Source organism: Chelmon rostratus, chromosome 4, assembly GCF_017976325.1.
Source record: "Chelmon rostratus isolate fCheRos1 chromosome 4, fCheRos1.pri, whole genome shotgun sequence".
Taxonomy (NCBI): Eukaryota; Metazoa; Chordata; class Actinopteri; order Chaetodontiformes; family Chaetodontidae; genus Chelmon; species Chelmon rostratus.
Genome location: NC_055661.1, coordinates 24,577,364 through 24,603,870, shown reverse-complemented (window position 1 = coordinate 24,603,870; position 26,507 = coordinate 24,577,364). Strand labels below are relative to the sequence as shown.

The 26,507-nt window shown below is 40.9% G+C and overlaps 1 protein-coding gene across 2 annotated transcripts; it reads left to right on the top strand.

Annotated features, from left to right (window-relative positions):
* The first annotated feature begins 295 nt into the window (after positions 1-295).
* On the top strand, positions 296-26,118 carry osbpl1a (oxysterol binding protein-like 1A). 2 transcript variants are annotated; one of them, XM_041935222.1, is made up of 28 exons: positions 296-540; positions 3,355-3,484; positions 3,557-3,642; positions 3,746-3,820; positions 3,961-4,072; positions 4,220-4,305; positions 5,310-5,454; positions 5,805-5,872; positions 5,972-6,016; positions 7,497-7,570; positions 7,818-7,881; positions 7,987-8,088; positions 11,201-11,326; positions 11,468-11,549; positions 11,929-12,035; positions 15,490-15,652; positions 17,164-17,350; positions 18,254-18,329; positions 20,193-20,327; positions 20,458-20,555; positions 20,673-20,855; positions 21,335-21,442; positions 21,694-21,783; positions 22,678-22,804; positions 23,026-23,139; positions 23,255-23,378; positions 23,469-23,559; positions 25,097-26,118. In XM_041935222.1, exons 2-28 carry the CDS (start codon positions 3,361-3,363, stop codon positions 25,197-25,199), a joined length of 2,895 nt encoding a protein of 964 aa, XP_041791156.1. In that variant the 5' UTR covers positions 296-540; positions 3,355-3,360; the 3' UTR covers positions 25,200-26,118. The 2 variants fall into 2 exon arrangements, with proteins under 2 accessions (XP_041791156.1, XP_041791157.1); XM_041935223.1 differs by lacking the exons at positions 296-540; positions 3,355-3,484 and having other exon boundaries at positions 3,604-3,642; positions 3,918-4,072.
* Positions 26,119-26,507: the final 389 nt, after the last annotated feature.

Sequence of the window (26,507 nt, the reverse complement as noted above, 5' to 3'; positions counted from 1 at the left end):
TTGACTTCCGGGTTCTTCCGCGTTAGCGCTCAAGAAACTGTCGAACTATCTGGACAAAAACGACGCAAAAGACAAACGTAACAAAAGAAGTAGTTTCTGACAATGCATATGATTATAATTTTTAACTTTCTATAATGTGTAATAGGTGGCGGGACTTACTGGTAAGGGGAAGTTTTATTCTGCGTTTGCGAATAACGGTCGGGGCTTTTATTTTTAAAGGGCGACTTCCGCTTTGCGAGGATCAGCTGACGCCAGTGTAAACAGAAAACAGAGGCGTGTGTGAGACAGACTGAGACAGCTATATTTCGCCATCGGTCAGCTAAGCGTCAGTTGAAGACGCTAAATGCGGAATGTGAGGTGTGTGAGAGACAGTTTGATGCGTCGGATGATACGCGCCGCGCCGTTTGTGTTGCAGTAGAGCGGTGGGAAACGACTCAGAGGGGCTTAATACATCACATGCAGCCACACAGAGGGCCCGTGTGAGAGCAGGACCGCCCGAACACCCGGATTTGACCTCACAAGACCGGGCTGATCGAAGCAGTAAGTGTCCGGCTGTTTGCTGATTTGTTTGATCGAGTGGCACATCTGTGTGTTTCATGTCACCTGGTTGCTTTAGATAGAAAGCTGCCATCTCTTCAGTGTTTGGTTCATCCTTGTGTCCACTGTGTAGAATCTGGAGATGCACATGTGGAAGTTACAAGACAGCAGTGGTGGAAGAAGTGAAATTTTTGCATTCAAAATGTTAAATAAAATTTCAGAATATTATCAGTAAAATGTTCTTAAAATTTCAATGGTAAAAATACTCATTCTGCATAAAAATACACCTGGGATTCATTCATTATTATATATGTCATTAATAGATTGTTAGTACTGTGGCATCGATGCATGAGCAGCACTGTGGACTGTAGGTTTAATCACTTTCTATACAGTTTAGTCCACTGGTTACCAAAGTACGGGTCACACCGCTTCCAGAGGATCACAAGATACATCTGAGGGGTCATGGAATGATTATTGGGAAAGGGAATCATTCGTAATTTGACACTTTTGGCTCTCAGGTACTCAAATGCTATTTTAAGAGGAGTTTCTAAGGGAAATGACTCTTCGGTGGAACTGCTAAAAACTAGACCCTGGTTGTTGTTGTTTGTGTGTGTGTGTGTGTAATGGGTCACAAGCCAAAAAGGTTTGGAACCACTGGTTTGGTTTTTAACAATGTTTTCTATCTTATAAGTTTATTATGTGCCTTTTAATGTCAAATCTTATTCTGAAAACTACAAAGTAATGCTGTCAAACAAAGTGACAATTCCCATCTGACATGTAGTGTAGATGTACAAGGTGCATTAGCATGACATGGAAATACTTAAATAAACTACAAGTACGTGAAAAAAGTACTTAAATATGGCACTTGACTAAATATGCATAGTTACTTTCAACCACTGTAAAATAGCCTAAATCGGGTCTTTACAGTGTCAAGCAGAGAAGTCTGATAATAATGATAATAATAATGTACTTGAATAGCCTAATTAACACTTTCCAAAATGCACAGTCAAAATCTAATCAGTCAATCTTTTGAGAATAATCATTACTCAGCTTTCCACTCTATACTGGACTTTAAATTTCTATATTTATATAAACAGATAACATTAACTAGCATTTTTACAGGATCCCATTAAGTCCTTTTTTAAAAACTTGTGAGCATGGTATGTATGAGGTGTGACTTTTTGCAGTTGGCAAAATAAACCTGTCAGAGCACAAATCTGAGTCAGAAGAGAGATCAGAATGAATATAATGACTTAGCAGAAATACAAATTAAAGCAGGGTTTTAGATATTGATAGAGACACCAAAGAAAACCGTGCATGAGTCTTATACTGTTATAACACCTTCCAGTTCATGGAGAGAATTTATAAGGTGTTTCCCAGATAGGCTGAGTTACCGTTAGTGTCACATGCTTTCCAATCCCAGGTAAACCTGTTTCACAGGTTGCTTTTCAACACTTTGATTTGTCATCTCCCGTCAATGACGTTCATTATGCTTTCTCTACAGCCATGTGACATTCCATAACACTGCTTAGAGCGTTCTCTTTGTTGTCAGCACATAGCAGCGTTTTGATTGCAAGCAGAACGTGATGTGGACTTGAGCTGTGTAAAGGGGAAAGGGAGGACTTGTTTCCTTCCTGTAACGCTGGTCTGGTGACTGGCATCTTTTGTAATAATGCATATATCCCCTTTGACAGTTGGTTTTTCCTCCCTGTCTGACAAAACAGACTCTTGTGACTTTTTCATCACATGCTCCTAAATGATGACGGATAATCATTTAGTCAGCAATAGAAACTGCTTGTTAATCACAGAAAACCTGTGGTTCAGACTGAAGGTATGGTGGTCGAAAGAGGTGGGTGTTTACCAGGCGGGAAGGGTCTAATGATGCTCTCTAGTTGCATTATGGGAAATGAGAGACTGGCCCATACTAGTCACTAAAAGTTAGGATGTCTTGGTCTCTGCTGCTGCCATTTTGACCGCTCGGACCACCACTTTGCTCTGAAGTATCTCAACAAGAATTCGAATGATTGCAACGGTCATTCATGTTCCAAGCCAATGCTTCATTTCTGACCAAATACCTGCAAAAACCTTGCACTGTACCTCCTTAACATCAGCATGTTAGCATCGTCGCCTTAGCATGTTAGCATGCTGATGTTAGCGTTTCGCTCAGTATAGCCTCACAGAGCCACTAGCTTAGCTGTGAACTGTTTTTTGTGAGGCCCCCAACTTAATTGCTATTTCACCATAGATAAAATGCTATTATTCAGTCACTAAATGTATTATGTATATTTGAAATAGGATAATTAGATGATTCAAACTTCCATTTAGTTGATGTCCCAGTGTTTTATGACAGTGGAGAATACTGAATAGGTTTAAGATGTGATTTGTCAGTCTGTTGTACATTCATCTGATCCAGTCCTGATAGTGCTAACCCTCGACTCGAGTGTTAAGATTATCTTTGCTCAAGCAACAAGCCTCTTAATTCAAGTATTTTATGTGCATTAATGTGCATTTGACACTAAAACATGAAGCTGTAATATATTCCTTTTGCACATGTGTTTTGCTTTTAGAGCAAACTTTTCTTACAAAGTACCAAAATGTTGCTTCTAGGTAAAAGTATCCTTCCACTGATAAACCTACAGGATCGTCAGCTTTCTTGCCATCTAGGTCAAAGCTCTAAGTGATTAGTATTAAGCATAAACCTCCTATAGCTTCTGTGTTTCTTTTCAGAGACTCGGTGCATGTGTGCTTCTGAAAGCATCTTTTTAATTAAAGCATCTTTTTATACCGTCGCTGTTTCACCCCCCATTTCCTCTGCAGGGGTCCATGGAGGAGCTGGAGCCAGAGGAGCAGTTCCTGCAATACGCCCGGAATGGGGATCTGCAGGGGATTCAGAGGCTCCTCATGTCCAAGATTAGGGAGGAGACGCAGATCAACATAAACTGCAAAGGTACATGAGTAACATGTGGGAATGATATGAATCATAGTGTGTGGTGTAACACAGTATGCACTGTTTTCCTAGGTAAGAAAAAGTCTAACCTGGGATGGACGCCTCTCCACTTGGCCTGTTACTTTGGACATAGGGATGTAGTGGAGGAATTACTGAAGGTGCTGTTTTCATTTTTTAAAAAAGCAATTGAAGTTTTTCAAGATGTTTCCTTTCAATTTTGAATGCATGGCTAACATGTATGCATGCTGTTGCACCCTGCAGGCAGGGGCAGATGTTAACTTGCCCAACAATATCGGAGACACACCGTTGCACAAAGCTGCCTTCACAGGAAGAAAGGTACCTGAATGCAACATCAATTTTTCAGATTTTAAGCCTCTCTCTACTCTTCTCGTCTCTTTTTTGATAGTATGGTTTTGTGCATGCATTTGTTCAGCCACTCAGTCAATCAATCAATCAATCAATCACGTATTGATCAGGAGGTTGTCATGCTGCTGCTGCACTATGATGCATGTGCAACTGTCATCAATGGGACAGCACAGATTCCCAAAGATGTCACTCAGAATCCAGAGATCAGAAGCATGTTAGAAGGTGAGATCAAAGTGTCATCTAAGAGATTTCATGCAAATCCATCCTTGTTTAATGTTTTAATAATCATTCATGGAAGTTGTTTATATGTAATGTGTAGATTTTAAAATCATTCATTGTTTTTCCTTGTAAATCCCATCCTGATACCAGCGGCTGAGAGAACAGAGGAGAGGAAGCTGGAGGAGGAACTTCTGGAGGCCGCACGAGAAGGAGACCTTTCAGCTCTAACCCAGCTGGTTAGTGCCAGATGCTGATACTTGATCTAATATCCCCAAAGATGTGAGGCTGAAGGCTGAAACATGTGCTTTAATCTGACATTCTGACCAATAATATTGTGGAATGTCCTCAGGTAACTTGAGCTAATTCCTGTAGTTACTGTGGTGGGAAAAGGAGTGTTTTGGGGGTTAAATTCAATGCAGGTTTATTAGCCATACTAGTAATGTAGCAATGTCAGTCACCTTGTTACAGAGTGAAATATCTCTACAACTATTGGATAGATTAGCATGAATGTCTATGGACATGCATGGTACCCAGGGGAAGAATCCTAATGACTTTGCTGATCCTCTAACATTTCTTGTTGCGCCACCATGAGGTTGACATTAGTGTTTTTTAGTGAAGTGTCTCGACAACTATTGGATAGACTGCCATGATAGTTGATTCAGACATTCATGTTCCCCTCAGGATGAATTGCACTGCTTTGGTGATCCTCCCATCTCACACTATCATCAAGTCAAAACGAAAACATTTTCAAAACTTATGACTAATAATAACCCATCGACCTCGGCTGTTTTGTGATAATAAGAAAATGGTAGCATGCTAACAAGCGAGGCTAGGATGTAGGATGCGGTAAAGATTATGCCTGCTCAACATCAGCATGTTAGCAGCGACACTGTGAGCTGTACGTGACCTGACAGTTACACTCTCAAATATCTTCACGTGTTTACAAGTTTAGACAAGTATACAATTGACTACGCCCTTTAAATGTCAGTGACAACAACACAAGTGTCCATGAAAACCTTGTTTGGTTAAAAAGAATATTTACAATATGTACAAAAAGAGTCTTTGAACACTCAAAATGAATAGTGGCAGGTAAAGCCATTGCAATCTTAACTATTCCAGCTCTTGGACGCAGAGTGAGAAGTCTGAAAATCAGAGTCATGTTTGTTCTTGAATACTAAATACCTGCAGGACATCTGGGACCAGACAACCCATCTGTTTGTGTCCTGTGTGTTCGCTGCAGCTCAGCAGGAAAAAGCCTCCAGACATCAGCTGCACAGATCTGCTGGGAAACACTCCGCTGCACTCTGCAGCCTATCGTGGCCAGAAGCAGTGTGCTCTGAAGCTGCTCAAAAGTGGCGCCAGCCCCAACATCAAGAACAAGAATGGTAAGACCCATTAGCCAGAGCTGTCAATCATGAATGACAGTAATGATCAGCAATGATGAGTAATGAAAAATCCCAGTGAGGAAAATATAGAACACCAGTCATATTATTTTATTTTGTTTTGTTTTGTTTTTTTTTTGTGGTTATTTCTGTTATTGAAACGTGATTATCAATGCAAAAAATGTGAAAACTTCGACTGCATGAGTGGCACAACCTGCAGCTGGTTTGTATTGAAATGACTTTTTGATATTTATAACAGTTGTCACCAGCTTTTAAATATCATTTAATCTATCTGTTCTGTTGTTATACTACTCTTCTGTTGACCACTTGTCTTGTGTGTCCATCACTCACAGGGCAGACTGTGTTTGACCTGGCAAGTGATACAGCAATGAAGCAGGTCCTTGAAGGCAGCATTCATCGAGTGAGTTCTTACTTCATAGCCGGCTTCCTAAAGTTACTCTGATTTGTTCTTTGGTTTATTTTTCACTTTCTTCATGTTTCTCATCTGCGTCCCTTTCAGGGCATGACCCGCCATGTCAAGAAGTACGAGGGACTCCTCTTTAAGGTAAAGTCTGGAGGTTATTATCTATGTTGGCTGCGAGAGCCCCATTACAGATTGAGAAAACAGGCAAATGGAGAAACTATGCTCAACAAAACGAAACAACAAATATTTTGCATTTAGGGACTCTCCTGCTGCTGCAGATACAGTATGTTTAGTGATGCATTTAGTCATTAAGTTAAATGCACATAACTCATTATTAAGTAAAATTAGGTAACACTGTAGTCACTGCATATTGTATTGCATTAAAGAATGGGATACAGTAAATTGGGCCCTACAAAATTTCTCATTGATACACTTCAAGATATATGGCAACAATATCCTTAAAACAAGCAATTTAACAACACATTAACCCTGTCTTTGCACCTTTTTGTTCCTTTGTTGCTATTGTACAGCATTGCTGGTTTTGAGAGGTTGACAGTCTGTTTTTAATTAGAGACGATTGTTATCGCGCAAGACATGGGGCACGTGCATGTGTGTGTTGTCTTATTTTTTTGCTTTTGTGCAAAGAATGGAGGATAACACTCTTGACTGACTCTTTTGGGCTCACATACATAGCTTGTTTTAAAGAAACCATGCTTATGAAAAAAAGCGGCTGTTAAAATCAGCACAGAAGTCAAGATTTTGTGCTCGTCACTGAAACCAAAGAGTGTCTGAAATGCATCTGAAACCTAGTTCACTAGGGAATGAATCACAACACAGTGAATTGGATTTCAGCATTGATTAGCTTACTGCTTCAATAAAAGCTGGGACAATGATGAGTCGGTGACCTGCAACATGATTCACAGGCAGCACAATGAGGATGTCACATTAACAGGAAGAGATAATAGAGGCTTTTCAGAGTCACTGCAGCCACATTAACATATAGTAATGGAAGGATGTTGTTCAAAAATTATGAAATCTTTACAAGTTGCATATAGTCTCACAGTTTTGCTTGGCACATGTTTTTACTTGAGTTAGAACAGCACAGGTGCTACTAAAAGCCTTAATGGAGACTTAATTATAGTGAGAATTAATGTTATTAATCACGCCTGTCCTTTTCCATCTATGCTGTCTCACAATGTATGCAGTGAAAAAGGCCAATAGTACGTATGATTATTTTGAGTCATTCACAGATACAACCTCCTGCTGCTGGAAATACTCAATAGCACAACAAATATTTATTAATCCACAGCTGAATATAGTCCCAGATGTAATCACTGCTTGCATGTTGATATGAGTGCTGTTCCACAGTCAGAAACTGGCAATTATGGCAGCTTCAAAATAACATGGCCACAACACTGAGAAGCCCTAAAAACTGACTTCATGCTCACAACCTGCTGAGTTAATCTGCCAGACAACAAACACGCATAGCTCGCTTGTGTGTCCATTTCAGCTTGTCTGCGTGCTTGCATCTCTTTGTGAATGTTAAATCAGAAAAATCTGAACAAAAACAGAAATGTCTGAAAATCCGGCGACTGATTCTTCTGTTTGCGTCATCCCGCAGAGCTCCAGATTTTTTGGCTGGCGCTCCTACTGGGTCGTCCTTCAAGACGGAGTGTTATCCTGGTACTCAAAACAGTAGGTGCCATCTTTCACCTTGGCTGTGCTCCTTGAATCAGACATTTGAAAAGATCTCAGCGACAGATAAATGGAAGTCCTGCATGCTTTTGATTAGAAAGGTGCTGAAAATGGCAGATAAGTTCACGAATAGAGGGGTTGTGTCTTCTATACCGCTGGTGAATCAGCATCATCTCTCGAAAAAAGATTCCAGTCTGTAAAAGAAAGCACCACAGGAAGATCTAACCTCTTCCTCTCTCATATGAAGGTCAGATGCAGCTTCCAATGTCCGAAGACAAGGCTGCAAGTCCCTCACACATGCTCACTGTTTGGTAGGCCGACGTTTAGGAATTGCATTCCAATTTTTGACCGCTGTTTTACATTTGTGTGAGTGTAACTTTTTCACAAGGGAATGTTTTTGATGTTCTCATTTCCAGATCCGAGCCAAAGATGCCTGCCTTTTTACCCTCAAGTGCTTCGATGACAGTGTGCATCACTTCAAAGTACAACCTAAAAACGACCCAGAGGCAACGAGAAAAGTACGTTTTCTTTCTTTTTCTAATGCCAAGTGATCAAGTTATCTCCTGACCTTCTTTGACAGATTATTACCATTTTGTGTACGACCCCAGTTCCAAAAAAGTTGTGACGCTGCATAGCACATAAATAAAACAGCATGTGATAATTTGCTAATCCTTCAACTGAAAACAGTGCAAAGACAATATATGTAAAGTTTGACCTCATCAGCTTTATTGATTTTTGTAAATATCTGCTGATTCTGAATCTGATGCAGCAATATGTTTCAAACACGTTGGGACAGGAGCAACAAAAGACTGGGAAAGTTGTGGAACGCTCCAAAAACACCTGTTTGGAACGTTCCACAGGTAAACAGGTTGATTGGTAGCAGGTGATAGTATCATGATTGGGAGCCTTTCCAGGATGCTCCTTTGAGCAGGATGGATGGAGGGGGGTTCACCTCTTTGTGAACACATGATTGCATAAAGGACATTAATACATGAACTCAGGAACATTTTGTAAAACCGTTGTCGGTAAACACAGTTTGTTTGCAGATGATTGCATTCTGTTTTTATTTATGTTTTCCACAGAATCCCAACTTTTGGAAATTCAGGTTGTAGGTCTATTTTTTACTTTTGTGCTTCATAGCCCTAAAATTTGAAAAAATGGGAAAAAAAAGGTCAAGTTCGTTGGTCTTCAACTGGGTTCTAGACCGTTCCTCCTGTGCAGAACCATTGCTCAGAATGAACACAGGAGAACCAATCAGGCGTTGCCGCTGCTCTGCGACAGAGGCTAAAGGGCTGAAAAGATCATTAAATGTTGCTCAGTATAATTTTGTAACCTCATTTGATTTGATTTGATGAAATTCTTTTAAATGACACTGATATAAAGCTAACTCAGCTCAGAGTCACTTTGTCTTGTGCTGTCTGAGAGACAGCTATAGCTTGCTAATGTTAGCCACACAGCTCATGCTACTGTTTGCTGGTAAGAATTAAGGTAATTATTTGTAACTCAAGTTACTATGACTACTTCGGAGATGAAGGCCAAAATTTTAATGATTAGGAATCTGAGCTTACTGTTGCTGCTGAACATTTAGTGATCCAATGGTAACCATGCTCTTAATTGGATTTGTGTTTATAACTTGCAGCAGACCACAGGAGCACTGTTTTTATTTGCATCGTTAGTAAAGCATTGTGAATTCTTATTAATTATGAATTGCATTATCAGCTCACTGACAAATTGTCAGTGAAAATCTTCGTTCTTCTTCGAAAATCTTTGTTTTGGTGTTTAGATTTAAAAGACATGTAGCAAAATGATTGTATTTGTTTTACATCATAATTCCCTTTAGTAATGAACACACACAAACAAAGCAGGACCCTCTGCTAGCAGAGCTGTAGACTCGAGACTTGCACTCATCTGCCGTAAGACCTGACTTACTCGAGACCTGAAGGCAAAAAGCTGAAGAGGCTGGACTTGGTGACCCACAAATATTAAAAAATCCAATATTGTGTGTAGTTTGTCTTTTGAAGCTCTGCCAAGCTGTCATGAGTAATTAATAACACAACAAGGATGCACGCAAAGTCTCCATAACCTAATCCACACTTTCAGTTGTGGCTGCTGGCACCAGAATAAATTCAAATGAGAGGAATTATCTTTTAATTATCAAATTAATTAGTCTGTACACATAAGTGAGCATCTCTGACGTTTCCCCTCTACATATCAGCGAATCACTTATTTATTTCATTGCAGACGTGCAGATGATCCTGACTTACAAATCACTAATTGGTGTGCTACAGTAGTTGCTGCGTTTACTCATCAAAATAGCTCCTTTTTATTTTTGTCAGATATTAATATGTTTACATTTGCCTGTGCAAGGAAGGGGTGATTTTTTTTTTAAATTGTAAATGGCCCTGCAGCTTAGTGATAAATTATCCTTACTGCTGAAAAGATAGTTTGACATTACATTAGCATTACTGTCATTTGTTCATAATGGTTCATGGGTCTTGTGAACGCAGCTGGGACATGGTGCTTCATTATTATCAGAGTGCGATCAACCTATGAAAATTAAAGTTGAACCTTGTTAGTTACATTGAATACAGCAAAATATGTCTGTGCACTCAGCTAATTACAGTTTGCCTTTGAGGGCTTTGGATTTAGAGTACTTAAGTTTTTTTTTTTCCTGTCATGACACAAGCCTGTATGCTCCTGCATGTGTGTAGTTAAGCTTGACTTCCAGTAATGCTTTATTTTTTTTCACCTGTAAAGCTGTTTGAAGTGTGATCCCTGCTGCTGATGATTTAGCTTTTGCGGAAAAGCTAAAGCACTAATTATGAGGCAGTACAGTCACATTCGGGATCGGGATTGGTCCTGATTTTAATGTGACCCACCAGACATGTATGAAGTTAAAAACCAGGGATGTAGAAACACTACAGTGTTCCAAACAGACAGAAATTAATATCACATTTTTTGCACAGTCGCAGCTTCGTTTGGGAGTTCACATTTAATATTTGTATTATTGTATATATTATATTTTGACTCATTACTTAAAACTGGACCCTAATGCCTTGTTTCCATTCCAAAAGTTTCACAGATAGACCAGAAAAAACTTTTTTGATATGCAAGACTTGTAAGATGCCAAAGGCTCTGATTTGGACTTGTCCTCCTTGGACTTAAGACTTGACTTGGACTTGGCCCAAAAGATTTGAGACTTGACTTGAATTTGCCCTTTAAGACTTTAGACGTTACCTAGGCTTGCTCTTTAAGACTTGACTCAGACTTGGGTTAGGGTTCAGAGGACCTAAAAACAGCTCTGCCTCAGTTAAGTCTGAGCAGACAGAACTTAATAATTCCCCGCAGGAGACGAGTTCTCCATATTAGAGTTCTGTTTGCAATCCACCTGATCTGGACAAATCTCAATTAAAATTTGATTTTAATATTATAAATTTAGAATACTTTCAGGGTGCAACAAAAGAAAACTGTTTTACGTTCTGCTATATAGGATGTGAAAACTTTCAGCCTCAATATCTCAAAACCTCTCAAATCACACATAGACGTGTATAATTCCAGGGCAGTGCTGTGTTAAATAAATCAGGAACATGTTCATGAAAAACCAAAGGAAAACCTGTTCTCATCCTCCAGGCATGGCTGGATGCACTGGAAGAGCATTCGGCTTACAGCACACACTACTGCTCCCAAGAGCAGGGCAGCGAGGAAGAGGAGGAAGAGGACGTGATGTCACTCGGGGAGCTAACAGACTCACTACAGGTGGCTGTAAACGAGAAAATCCATCGTTAGAAAGGCAGCATAATGATGAGTAGTGTTTTTGCTGAACTAGAAAGCCCCCGGCTCTCCCACCTCGCGCTGCTTTTGTTCATCTGCTGTCTCCTCTCATCTCTCTGAAACCAGGCAGCGGAGGCCAGCCACAAGAAACTGGAGGAGGAGGTGGCAGCTTTCCTGGCCATGCTGAAAAATGATGGACTGGAAGAAAGTAAAACCTGTTATTTCGTCGTCAATTAAGTTTTTTCTGTTTTTTAATCGCAATATACTTAAGAGAGGAGAAACCTCACAGATAAGAACCGTTCAGGAGTGGAAATGAAAAGTGTGTGATTAAAATTACAAGCATCATCAAGCAGATTTAAATGCATAGCACTGAAGGAGTGATGTCTGAAACCCTTATAATTAAGAGCCTGCACCATCTGTTTCTGTCATTAGAGGTTTGCTGTGTTTGCTGTTTAAAGCTTTTTTGAGAGTATGAAAAAAACAATTTCATGTTGGCTTCTTCTGCTTTTTAAACAGCTTGTTTGACATTTTAATTTCCCTCGTTCCTCTGTGCAAGCGGTCCCTCGATGATGTGTTTGTCCCCTCAGGGTTTCCGTCCGCCGTTCTGCAGAAAATGCAAGAAATCCATGATCTGTCCAACGAGACCAGATCCAGTCTCAGTGTCTGTCTCAGCCTCTTCTCCAGACAGGAAGGGGTGAGTGTCAGCTTCCTGGCACAGATTTGTGTGCTTGTTTGAATACCTGTTAGCAGCTATAAGTCAGTTTTTTTGTCTATTATACCACTGATTATCAGCATTGTACTCTCAGCTACCCACAGCAGGACGCAGGTGATTGTGCCAGTTCACTCAAATGACTCAACAGTCTGTTTTAAGATCTGTGGATAATATAAACAGGACATTGTTTCCTCAAAGACATATAAATAACTGTGTTTACATGCACGAAATATTCCGGTTTGTGCCCTTATTCCGAATGAACATTACACTGATATTCCTTTTTACCTGCATCCGTGCATACTGCAATTAACGAACGTGGCCTCCTGAATGAAATTTGGAATATTGTCATATTTGGAACAGCAGTGGAAAATTATTGTGCATGCAAACACGGTCCGTATCTTCATGGCTTCTGTAGAGACTATATAAAGAAAATATATTTCTTCGTGATTTGAGTGAACTGACCCTTTAAAAATATGCAGACTAGAAATACTCTAATCAACAGGATCTGTACTGTCTGTGACCCTTGGATATATTGCGAAGTTTATTGCAGAGAATAACACGTAAAACAAAATGTGCTTCACAAGAAAGCGGCGGCACAATTCACACCTCCTCCTGAAAGCAGCTCGGTGGAGTACAGTGATTACAAGCTGTCAGACGGGTTTTCTTTGTGTGTGATTCAATGGGTTTGATTATAATGGAAGGATACAGTGGACAGATTACATCCCTCCAGGACAGAAAATAGATGGCGCCGCTTATAGCTTGCAACAAGTGCCAACCATGTTCATAAACTCTGTAATAATGCAAAATGTAATGTATATAGCACTTGACCAAACACAGTGTTTGCATGGGGAGTCACATAATAAGATCAGTTTCCGGTTTTTAGTGCAGGAGGCTCCCCTGTGGGTCTGTGGATCTTGTTGATGTGTGTAAAGTTATGAATGGCTTGTAAACTCAAAGCTGATAGTAATTCAGATTGATACTTCTTTCAGGCTTTAAGGGGTGAAATCGCAGTGGTTGTACATACTACAAACAATGCCCAGTGAGGCACGGCAATCTGCATAAAATCTTCTATCCCAGCATATGATTTTACAATGTGATATTAATGCTGTTGTACATTTACTGGAAGATTAAGTGTTCATGGATAAAATGACTGAACAGGAGTGTCTGATTTTGTCAAATCCAGCTAATTAAAACGCTGACAAATGAAGATAATTCATCACATTGATGCAAAAATCATGAAGCGAGACTTTAAGAGTCTACAGCCACGCCAGCGGCTCTGTGAGGCTGTACTTAGCTATATGAGCTAAATGCTAACATTAGCATGCTAGCATGCTCACAGTGACGATGCTAAGCTCAAAGAGTGTCTTGAAGTTACATTCTGTGTAATGGCCTATTAGAGTTTTTCTTCCTGAACCAGACTACTCTGTGATCATCACGTCAGAATGACAGCTTAAACACCAGCTAATGACGGCTGCGAGCGTGCGCCAGTGGAACACACTGAAAGCTTATTGTAATTAATGAGCACATTGAACAGTGTGGTGAAATGCACCTCAGACGGCCATTATCTCCCGAAGAACCCATCCGAAATCTAACACCAAGTGAGCGAGAGCTTTTTGAGAGCTTTACTTTTTACCTTTGAGTGATCATTGAATTTATTACTACATCTAACGTTGCTTGGCTGCTACAGACGGCTCGCGACCAGCAGCCGCTAACAGAATACGGAACATCTCAGCAAATTACTGTAATGAATTTTGTTTGTTTACAATGAAGATTTGTCAGCCATCACTTCATGAGGCTGCTCTCAGCAGACAGACCTTTCATATTCCTCGCAGCTATAGTGAAGTTTAAGCTTTGTGCAGAGTTTATATTGTGTTCACTCTAATATTGATTAAAATAAAGGGCCTTGATTTGCTTAATAGTTATTAAAAAGTAGTCAGGTTGCAAAACTATAGGTTTCTGCATACTTCTGCTTGTTGCATTTAGTGCTGCTTGAAACATGATCAATGCATTTTGACTGTAGCTGAAGTTATATGTAAAAAAAACAAATGCAGTTAAATAGCAAACATCTAATTTTCAGGAAAAATACAAGTCCCTACTGTCTACTCTCTGCTTTTGATGCACCGCAGTGTTTGAATGCAGCGATGAATGCACACTTGAGTTGCTGAAAATGTAAATCGTAAATCAAACATGCCTGTCTGATGCCTGTTTCTGCATCTAAAACAAGAAACCTGCATACTAACGTGGACAAAGACAAAATTCAAAAGTCTGAATTATGAAAATCAGACGGTGTGTTGAGTTGTTTTCCCTGTCTTATCTCCTCCCGCTCCCACATGCTCACTGACACAGCTTCATCACACAAACGAGATAGCTGAATTTCTCTGGGATCTTGCTGGTGTTCCCGGCTGCCAAAAACCATTTGAATGCTCTCAGCTCCAACTGCCAGTCCGGAGCTTTCAGGGCTTACACCTGTGCCGGGCCTCGATCGCTCAGCTGCGCAACCTTTTGAACTGCGATCTGCAGAGGCAGAGCGCGATATAAAAGGCTCACAGGATCTCAGAGCTCTCACCATGAATAGACCCGGTCTCAATAGGAATAACTCAGACATGTGCTGTACATCTCAGTCTGCACATGATGTATGCAGCCTGAATGGAGCAGCGGCGTCTGCACTCATTGACCCCGCGGGGGAAAGATACCGAATCGCCTCCAGCTCCTGCAGCGCTGGTTTGCACCACCTGTGTTGGGGGTCAAGCAGCGGGAATTAGAGCTTTAAAGTTCAGTGCATTGAAATGATGGCGAGTGATCTGTGGTCATGATTCACTTTGCCTGGTTACCATCTTGTGGATGCTTGTGCAGCCTCTGTCATGGTCGCTTCACATTTACACATTGTCAGACTATGAGTGGAAACAGTGAAGGAGGATTTTCAGAAAGGTGCAGCTGAAAAATGAGCACATCTTCATATTATCAACACTAATGTCTCGCGTAAAAGGGAGGTCTGGCTGATGGTTTGTGTCTGAGTCCATTACCCGTCACCTGATCCCCTCTCCTCCGCAGGAATCGTGTTCTCCGGCAGGTCATTCGAGAAGGCAGCGCCAAGGCAGCTGTCCTCCATTACAGATAAACATGCCTCATCCCTCTCAGCTCCATCTCTGTCTCTCTGTGGGTCTGCTAATAAGAGGATGGTGCTGAGGGGATGATCAGTCAGTCAACAGGCTGTTCATTTGCAGACCCGCTGCCATCACAGCCGCTCACATTTGTCTTCTGCTTGTAAAGACAGACAAAATAAAAGTTCGGTCGCCGTGAAAGCAATTATTTGTCAGCTATCAAATGTGGAAGATAGAATTCACATTGGTGTGTATGTTTCTGTGAGTGATTAGCCTCTGTCTTTGTGTTTGTGTGTGTGTGTGTGTGTGTGTGTGTGTGTGTTTGGCGAGCTCAGGTGCGCAGCCTGAAATTGGAGCAGGAGGTAGAGAAGAATAAGATCCTCTCCGAAGCGCTGCAGACTCTCGCCACGGAGCACCACGAACTTGAGCAATCCGTCGTCAAGGGATCTTCACCGCGGAGTGCCCTCAGCGAGGATGAGTTCCACGACGCCGTGTCTGGTGAGTTGACAAGTGTTCGAACAGGAGAAGCTGTGACAGGCTCCCGCTCACACTCGCTGCTCTGTCATTCACCTTTAGGACTCTGGAATACTTTTACCTGCCGGTGAATGTCTTCGGTGCGTTTCGCCGCTCCTCAAGCGTGACGTAAGCGCGAGTCTTGCCTGGTTGTTTTGAAATAACTTGTCACTCCACATGGATGATTTTTGGTGTGGAAAACCTGCATGGTGTAGACACATTTATATATTAAAAAAAATAGGCCTGCAAAACAGAAAATAAGACAGTTTGTACTTGTTTTTAGTTCTTTATGTTTAAACATCAACAGCAAAACCTTCAATCTCATGTCTCATGATCTTATGTGACCAGTTGTATAGATGAAGGCAAGTTAACTGGATGATTCAAGGCTGAATAAAATGAAATGCTAACATAGATCTGCATGAGAGATCTGCTTTCATTGTTGCAGAGCATGGTTGTGCATATATGTTCTTTTTTTTATTATTATTTTCTTTATTTATGCAGTCGTCCACAAAACAAATTAGACTCATGAAATCAGAATCAGAATTGGCTTTTTTGCATGTGAGCGCATACAAGGGACATGACTCCCGTTTTAACATTGCTGTCAGTGTGCTTGCAGGAAAAAAGGGCACACAGCTCAACGAGGACAAAAGTTTAAAATAAATAAATGAAAAGGTTCATGAATGTGATCGTGATTGTTCAGTGACTAATTTCTTATTGTCGGATTAGTCTTGACTGATGCTGGGCTGCTGATACTTGAGGCTGATACCAATACAGATATACGCGAGTCTTGATACAGATCTCTTGGAGTTTATATTGTTTTATTTCTTTAAAAATGCAGACATCTTAAACCTAATTAAACATTTCTGTACTGAAGTTTCTTATAACCGCGCTGCCATCAAACACAACAACACCAATGTATCAACCTCTAAACACTCAAAGGACAAATATAAAGTAAGTTAAAAAGAAAAACATTCAGGGAATTAAATATGCTTACACACATAGAATCTACATACATTGTGGGTAATGCTTATCAAGTAGAAATGAGTACATTTAATTATATTTTTCTAGCTTTATACATTTTCTGACTTCTAGTTTAATGAATATGAAATGTTTCATGCATGCGATCATGACTGTTCATTACATGTAATTTATTAAATGCTTTTATCCAAAGCTGTAACTGTGCAGAACTCATGTGATTTACATCTCGGCTCATTTATCCACCAGCTGTGATTGCTATCATGCATGTGTAGACACCTGCTTTATTATCACACTTCAAAAGATATCCACAGGTACAGAATAAAGTTAATTAACCGGCTCTAGAGAGCACTTTTTGTGCCTTTAATGAGTTTCGCATCCATCGCAGATTTTTTTCCCCACACACTTGGAAAGTGAAGGCGAGGGGTGTTCAGTTGGCTGTCAACCAAATCCTACACGCTGGTCCTTTAAAAGCATTTTGTGGTCTCACTGATTTGTCTCCATGTGTCCGTCTCCGTCAGAGTCGGACTCAGAGCTCTCCCTGAGCGGCTTTGAGACGGTGGCCAGCCGTTCCTACGAGGAGGACGAGGAGGAGGACGAAGGCTCTGTCATGTTAAGCAGCCCTTGCAGCAGCCCCACCAGCATGTTGCAGGAGGATCACCATGGAAACGAGGACGAGGCTCAACCCAACGGGATCAGAAAGCATAGGTCAGCTGTGCTGTATGCCCCCACGGCTTCCTAAATAGACCGCTGACCCCCCCACCATGCTTTTATCCTCCACTCATCAAAAGATGAACAAACTGAACAAAGAGCCGCCTCCTCGTGTCAGACTGTTATTGTTGCACTGTTTTTCCTGCTCTAATGTATCCTAGATGTTGATGTCGGGCTGTTATATTTCCCAATCTGCTCTGCCTGTTTTCTCAGTGATCTTTTCATCGTCATGTCCCCCCCCAGGTCTGTCTGCTTCATAATCTGAATAATTTAGATTGAGGTCTAGCCTGGTAAAGGAAAAAGAAAGAGTTGTATTGAAAGAACTGAGCTCTGTGTTGGAGCTGTTAAATATTGATAAGGTCACAGTACAACGCAATAATCAGTCTGCAGTATGATCCCATGCTGGCTAATCCCTCCTGGCAGCTTTGGGGTGCAGTCCAGACCATTCGGATGGTTTTTAAATTTGCTTATCATTATATGAACCCCTCTGTTATTTCTCACATGGCTTATGTGCTGAATTCTTCTTCTAAGTATATTATCCAAACTCCAACCTGTAAAACTCCAGTAAGATAGTCTGCCCTGGCTGGGCTGCTGTCAGAGCTACAAGATATAAGTGCTGCTGATGGATGAGTCCAAGGCTGCTGACCACCTTTGATAGCGGTGTTGATTGTCTCTCTGGGCTTTGTTCCAGTATGTCACACAATACATTACAGGCTTTTGTTGGCTATATTCACTTGAATAAGATATGATGCCTGCAGCTATTATATGTCTTCTACATTTACTCAGAGAAGAACGAGAAGTGTTTATTTTAAGAGCCCGTGCACAAAGCTGATGCATTGTAAACACCTTATAGAAGCAGTCCGGCTGTGTGTTAACGTCTGTGTGTTTGTGTTATTTTAGAAGCAGCTTACCTGCACCGATGTTTTCAAGAAATGACTTCAGCATTTGGAGTATCCTGAGGAACTGCATTGGAATGGTGAGTATGATGTTCATGTAGGCCTTCCGTTTTTATTAGCCATGCTAGCAGCGTGGCAGTTGTCGGTCGACCACAATGTTGTAGACGCTCATGGCCCCCCTCAGGATTAATTGTAATGCTTCTGCTGTTCCACTACTTAGCTTTATCCATCCTATCTGACCAAATATTGGCTATAATCGATATCTTTATAAGGGGTTGCCTGAAGGGAAGAACCTGCATGAAAGAGACTGAGCAGACTGGTCAGGAGAGCTGGCTCTGTCCTGGACTGCCCTCTGGACACTACTGAGAACATAGGCGAGAGGAGGATGTTAGCCAAGCTGACATCTATCATAGACAACCCCTCTCACCCCCTGCATGACACAGTCGGGGCAGCTCTTCAGCAACAGACTGCTGCATCCACTCTGTAAGAAGGAAAGCTACCGCAGGTCCTTTATTCTAACAGCACTCAGGTTATTCAGCTCAGGCAGTGTATGATGGAGCACTGTGTCCACATACATACGATTTTTCTTTGCATTACTGTACAACAGCCTTCTGTCTCATGCATGCTAAAACCTGTGCAATATTACATTCCTTTTTTCTTAAATACCACACTATGCATATATCTTTATTTCCACTGTGACACACACACACACACACACACATATATATTTATCTACTGTGCAATACAGCAAATACTGTACTTAATTCATCCATAACCATGTGCAATTTGGTTTTCAATCCCTGTGCAATTCTTTTTCAATATTTCTCATATATTGTTATAGTCTTTTGTATAAAATGTGCATATACATAGTCTACTTCTTGTTTTGTATTTTCTTATCTAGTATTTTTTTTTATTTTCCATTGCCTTTGCTTTTTGCTATTTTTATTGATGCTGCCTGTAACACCAAATTTCCCCAGCTGGTGATTAATAAAGTTGATCTTATCTTAATTATCACCTGAACCTGGCTTTACTGAGCTTTATAGTGACTTTTAGCTAATTGATAAGCTGTCCGGCTGCAAATTAGCTGTTGTGGTTCAGTCATTTTCAGCTGTAGCAGGCAGTTTTCTGCAGTGAAAAAGCCCTAAAAAAACCCAACTGTACACTGTACTGTTCAGCACGTAGACCGCACAGAAAGACCCAGATATTTCCCTCAGGGCTTGGAGGAGACCAAAAGCAGAGTTATAAGAGAGTAAATGTTGGACTTTTATTCTCCAGGTGGCCAGAAACACGACTGAATGAATGATAATGTTGCTCTATAACCGCTGTTTGAAGGTGATGATGTGTTAATGTCAACTTGTTCAACCAACTTCCCAAAAGATCAGGTATTGCACGTTTAAATGGGGGATACGGTTAACGTTCTACCTGCTTTACATAAATATGTTAGCATTGTCATTGTGAGAATGTTTTGTTCAAAGCTTTGCTGTGTTTAAGCACAGCATCAAAGACCTGTTTGCAGATTCTGTAGATTCTTAGTCTTGTTCAGTAAATACAGATGCAATGTGCAGAGCAGCTTGTGGAGTATTACTGTGTACGTTTCTGTACCTACAGATTAGAAAGAGCTCAGGCACCATAATCCTTACATGGAATGTCAAAAACCTATTGTTCATATTAATCCTATATTTGAACATGCAATTTCTAAATCTATGTTTCTTTTTGCACCAGAGAAGGAGACGTTACATTTACATTTATTCATTTGCCAAACACTTTTATTCAAAGTGATCTTCAGATGATGTCATACGTAGACGTGTGAAGACCAGTATTTCCTTGAGCCTTTTCAACCTTCCACACTGATATTACACTTTCAAAGGACTGCGGTGTGAATGGACTTTTTTTCTCTGTAATTAAACCTTGTCCCCTCAATTCCTCTTCATGTCTTTTTTTAGGAGCTCTCCAAGATTACAATGCCAGTGATTTTCAACGAGCCGCTCAGCTTCTTGCAGCGTCTGACGGAGTACATGGAGCACACTTACCTCATCCACCAGGCCAACGCCTCCTCAGACTCTGTTGAGAGGATGAAGGTAGTACACTTTGCAACATCCTGCAAATTATTCACATTAACTCAAATACAGCCATACTTTAACTGGATTATACCTTTGCTTTTGAGTTTAGTGTGTGTGATTTGGAGTGTTTGTTACCTGCTGTTGGCAGTGTGTGGCTGCGTTTGCTGTGTCCGCTGTGGCCTCCCAGTGGGAGCGGACAGGTAAACCCTTCAACCCTCTGCTGGGAGAAACCTATGAACTGGTCAGGTAAGTGGGATTATACAGCATATGTTCAACACTGATATATACTAAATACATTACATGATACATCACAACCGCATTCTTCCACCACTTTGGTGCTTGCTGTCTCCCTGCTGGTCTCAGAGAGGATCTGGGCTTTAGGCTCATATCGGAGCAGGTGAGCCACCACCCTCCAGTCAGCGCCTTCCACGCTGAGGGCCTGAAGCGAGACTTCGTGTTTCACGGGTCCATCTACCCCAAACTCAAGTTCTGGGGCAAGAGTGTGGAAGCAGAGCCGAAAGGCATCATCACGCTGGAGCTACCCAAGTAAGAAGGCCTAGCTCATTAAAAGAAACATCAATCGAGCTTTTTAACAGAATTTCGATATTCTCCACGAAAGCACTCCGTACTTTATCATTTCACTCCTATAACACTCTGGACAGTTTAAAAAAAATCGATGCAGTAAAACCAGAAGTATCATCTTTTTTTATTCCACACATTCCTTCTCAAACTGTGGTGCCTACACTACCCACAATGCAACTCAACCAAATACATTGCAGATTTTTGTGTCTTATGCTAGTAGCAGCTAATGTAGCCACCTGTAGCTTCTTTCCAACTCCACACCTCCAGATTGCTTTCATTTACAAACTTGTAGTCTTCTCGTAGCCCCTGCTGACGCTGACTCAAGTGACATCACTTGAGGTAATTTATCAGACTTTGCGCGGCTTTTTCGCCTGGGCTGTACTTGCTAAGATCTGTGAACAGACTTTGATGAGTTCCCCTCACAGTCATTGTTTTGTCTCCAGGTACAATGAAGCCTACACATGGACAAATCCTACATGCTGCGTTCACAACATCATTGTGGGCCAGCTGTGGATCGAGCAGTATGGAAATGTGGAGCTGATCAACCACAGGTAAGAGGCCAGAAAAAATCCTCACAGTCAGCTTATAAAATGTTTGCATAGACTGTGTGTGTTGGCCACTGCGCTTATTCAAAGATTATAGAATCAAGTTGTGCGTATTTGTGAGGCAGAACAAGTTTTATACAGAATACAGATGTAAATATTTTGAGGAAGTTTGGTCAAGGAGGAGGAAGTCCTGCATGATTCAGCCTGCAGAGAGTGAGAGGATAATGTGCTGTTTTTCTCCTTTTTTTTTCACCCAGAACGGGTGAAAGGTGCTGCCTGAATTTCAAACCATGTGGCCTTTTCGGCAAAGAGCTGCACAAGGTTGAAGGGTATATTCTGGATAAAAGGTAGGGGTGACACTGATGCATGATGATTAAAGAGCAGTCTTTGGTATGCAGACTATTCTTGTCTTGAATGCTGAGGGAAGTAGTGGACAGTTAATTATTTATCTCTGGGAATCCTTTTTACATATTGCAACATACAGCACCCGAGGACACAACTAATTTATCTGGCTGGTGCCTTCCTAAATGTATCCCGTCATCTCTAATATTTTAGAACAAATATGATTCTGTAAGCTGTTTAAATATGCTTCAAATTGCCATGGAATGATCCATTAACTGTTCACTCACTGAATAATTGATTGTCATCAAACCAGCTTTTGAAAGATATGGGCTTTAGTGCAAAACACCAGTTAAAAGACTGAGGGGAAAGGAAGCTACACTGTCACTGAAGCAGATAAAGATAAAAGAAACAAACAAAGAAGAGCAGATGGTTCGATCAAAAATACAAGCCGTTTCTCACACAGCAGAGCCAGTGACTCAACATTAATGAGTGGACACGACCACGAGAGACTGAATGTGCAACGTGAAACATTCAGAAACTGGAGGAGATGTGCAAATATACAAACGTACAAAACGGCAATGAGAGAAATTATGTAGCGTTCAGACATACTGATGACAAGCAGAGACATGAGAAAGTCTAGTTTCTTCACTCAGCATGATGTCTGATGTTGCCTGAGCCCACGAGTCTGGCTTTTTAAGTCCTTTTTACCGAGAATGTTTCATTTGGCTGAACTTCTCAGAAGTTCACCAGCGTGACGCCACACATGAAAGTGCTTATTCTGTTTTTATGCTTTTGTTAGCCATCTTATCTGATGCACCGGCAGGTTTTTAACTGAGCTAAAACTGACTGAAATCATAATCCAGTGTTTGTGCCTGAGTGCGCGTGTGTGTTTTCCACAGCAAAAAGAAGCTGTGTGCTCTCTACGGGAAGTGGACAGAGTGCCTGTACGTCGTCGACCCTGCCGCCTTCGAAGCGCACAAGAAAAGCGACAAGAAAAGGGCTGAGGAGAAAAAAGGCAGCAAGGCGGTATGAACTGTTTCCCACTGAACAGCAGGGAACCACATCAGTTTATTAGTGTGATTCAGCGTGTGAATAATGCAATTTGGTGACTGATTGATGGAAAAAATGCTTGTTTTTCAGGGCCAAAAACATGATGTCCATTGAAATGAGTGCAATGGTGCACGTTGCAGAAAAAATTATCAATTTGGAGACTTTTCAGTGCAGCATTATTTGTTTGTGATGTTCAGGGTTGCAGCGAGGGTCAGGAGGAGGTTCCTTCTCCAGCTGCCGACACTGTGGAGGCGATTCCTGGCAGCCAGCTGCTGTGGAGAATCGCACCCAGACCGGCCAACTCTGCCCAGGTCTGACTCATTAATGTGGACTACAAGCTTTTACTCAAGCGTAGTCTCGAAATCAGGACGTGCTTTGTGTTTGTAATCTTTGAATAAACAAAATGAGTTTTCTATTTAATTGCAGATGTACAGCTTCACGTCTTTTGCAATGCAACTAAACGAGCTGCGTCAGGAGATGGAGGGAGCAATTCCTCAGACAGACTGCAGGCTGAGACCAGACGTACGAGCCATGGAGAACGGTGACATCGGTAATAGTTGTTGGTAACATACCAATGATAAAAAAATAAATAAAAATACTCCCACCGCAATCTGCAACTCTGCTGTGTTTATTCAAATAGACCTCGCCAGCGAGGAGAAGAAGAGGCTTGAGGAAAAACAGAGAGCCGCCCGCAAAAACCGCTTCAAATCTGATGAAGAGTGGAAGACGAGGTGAGGTTGTTAGTGAAACTGGACAACACAAAGTGGCCTCCTGTGTTGACCGCTTTACTCAACAGGCTCCATGCAATCAGCTAATGTATGCAGTGAGTTTGCATTGTGACACAGATGTAATGCCAAACAGCATTGATGAAGTGTGAATATTGTCAGTTCAGGTTATCCTCTGTTGCGTTTGCTAAACTGAAGTGGCATTCCCATAATTTACATTCAGTCTATAGTCAGTTTTCATTGTGGCTAAATCTAATTACTGTCTTTAAAGGAATTGTTCAAATTTTAGGAAATACACATATTAGAGTTGCTGAATGTGAAGCTACAGTTAGCAGCTGGCTAGCTTAGCTCAGATCAGAGACTGGAAATTAGAAGAAACAACCAGTATGTTGTTTTTACATTTTTTAAACAGTTAATAAATAAATGTATAATGTGTATACATATATATATATATATATATGTAATCAGATAGAAAGATATATAGAGATTTTTACTATTTGAGGTGTTTCATCCCATGTTGTAAGTGTGTGTTGAGCAACTTGCACTGCAACAAAGCAATTTCTTTCCATCAATTAATTGGAATATACTGTAAGTTAATAGGTGAACTCTAGAGGTGCTGAAAACTGTTTTTTGGTACCTTTGAACAGGGTCAGGCTAGCTACTGTTTTCAGCCTTTATGCTAAGCTAAGCTAACTGACAGCAGGTAGGTTCATATTGACCATACAGATATGAGAGTGATATCAATCTTCTCATTGAACTCTCAGCATACAAACATATAGTGAGTGTATTTCACACATTCTTGAAATATTTCTTTCGTTAATATTTATTTTATTTGCTGTTTTCATTATGGCTAAATATACAGTTTCTGTCTTTGATGCTGCATTTTTATCATCTCTTTCTATGCTGTCTTTCTTTGGTGCTTTGGAATACTCGGTCTAAATCTCATTTTTTATCTTCTTCATCTTTCTTGTTTTGCTGTCACATCCTGGCTTTGATGTTAAGTGCTCCTGCCCTGGGTCCAAGGTCAGAGCTGCTTGCTGTTTGAATGGTGTGCCTGACATGCGTGATGTGATCATCTGACCGTGCTGTCTCAGTGTTTCCAAACACTTTTTCTTCCCTAGATTGAAATCGTATCTCTTTAACAGTGTCCTGCTTTCCGTTAAGATATGAGAGAGAATAACTGATGATAGAATCACAGCTTGGAGACACTGTGATTAATCTGCTCTCCCTTCCACCAGCATGGCGGCTCCACTTCCTGGCAATTTAGGGAATCACTGAAACATCACAGGAGCCCTCTCCCAAAATCATTTCCCCCCTTGCTTTAATGCAACAAAGATAAAACAGCACAAAGTTAACTTCAGTCAAAGGCAAACAACTAAAACAGCCAACTCCCGTGCAAATTACCCATAACCTTGTGAAGGAGTATGCCTGACCTTCCTTTCTCGCTTTCTCCGATTCATTTTATTTTGATCATCTTGCTGGTATCATGCTGGTTTGATGGGAGCTCGGACTGAATGCTGATGTGTCTCTGCTTTGTTGTCAGGTGGTTTCAGCAGGGGCAAAACCCCCACACCAGCTCCCAGGACTGGCTCTTCTCTGGTGGATACTGGGACAGGAAGTACAACCAGCTTCCAGACATTTACTAATGAACATTTCCTGCACAGAGAAATTTGCACGGTACAGTGTCCTCAGTACAGAGCAGCATTAACTGCTTTTTATGGAATAACTACAAGCAATATGCGAACAGTGTACTTAACCTGCGTGGCCTTAATCAACTTTATGAGGGTTAAACTGTGCATAAACATGTCAATAATCAATAGGTAAAAGTTCTGAAATGTGAAGTTGCTTTGAAATGTAGCATATGTGTTGACACTGAGACGGGATTGTTTCTGTTCATAATGGAGAGCTGCTGATGCACAGGGGGTTCATGGTTTTAGTGTCCCGTCTTCTTTTAAATGTTAATAATGGTGTTTTGACTCTAAATGTATGTCTGTATATATGCTGCACGCAAACTGCAGTGACCTCATCACATCGTTCACTTTCCAAACCCACGAAACCACTAACAGTTGGTCAGTTTGAGATCTGTGTCGACGTCATTTCTCCCGACGGTACAAAACATCATCGCGAAAACATTCATTTCAACAACATCATATCAATCATGCATCAATATTACACTTTTAGGAATTGTCTGGCTCTAGTTTTGTTTGTTTTTCTTGTTTTTTTTTTGACACTGAATTCTGTCTCTTGCATTTCATAAAGCAAACAAAAGAATTGAGCTTTTTAAAGAGATTTATTAATATTTTTGTTGAAAATCTAAAATGTGTGTACCATAAAACCTGTCAGACAGACTAAATTAGGTTGACTGGGGGTTATAAGGTCACGTGGTTTAGAAACTATTGTATTTAAAGGCATTTTGCCTATATAGAGCATTGAAAGTGTTTTATTGGGAAATGAAATAAAATGCCAGTGTATTCATGTTTTTACCGTTTGTGTGACACAACCTTGGGATGCAAGAAAACATTCAGAGGAAAATAAAGTGTAATCCAGTGTAATACTTTCTGTAACAAAGTGATGTTTGTACAGAGTGGTGCTAAGGCCGGCATCCAACTCCCAACCTTGAGAAGAGATAGACCTGATCCAGCAGAGCTCCTTTTCCTAACTCAGAAGATGTGGACTTTTAGTTGGCAGAGCTCTCAGAAATGATGTAGAAAAGGATCCTGATGCAACATGGGGACTGTTCGGGACTTTGCATGTAAAACAAAAGATGTTTTCTTAAAATCTAGTGCATGAGACATCTGCATCAGTGGTATGTGGGCCAAGTAAATTACATCAGGCGCTTGATGCTCTCTCATCAGGGGATAATCAGGGGAGAAGGTGAAGCTAAAATAGCATTTTTAGTGGCTGAAGGGGATAAAGAAACCCAGAGGGACAGAGAAACTAAAGCAGTGTATTTG

What these genes read in the sequence shown, in the direction of transcription:
- osbpl1a (XM_041935222.1), top strand. Translation starts at nt 3,361, where the DNA reads ATGGAGGAGCTGGAGCCAGAGGAGCAGTTCCTGCAATACGCCCGGAAT. An exon ending in GATCAGAAGCATGTTAGAAG is followed by an intron (nt 4,073 to 4,219) that starts GTGAGATCAAAG and finishes TCCTGATACCAG; the next exon opens with CGGCTGAGAGAACAGAGGAG. An exon ending in CAACATCAAGAACAAGAATG is followed by an intron (nt 5,455 to 5,804) that starts GTAAGACCCATT and finishes CATCACTCACAG; the next exon opens with GGCAGACTGTGTTTGACCTG.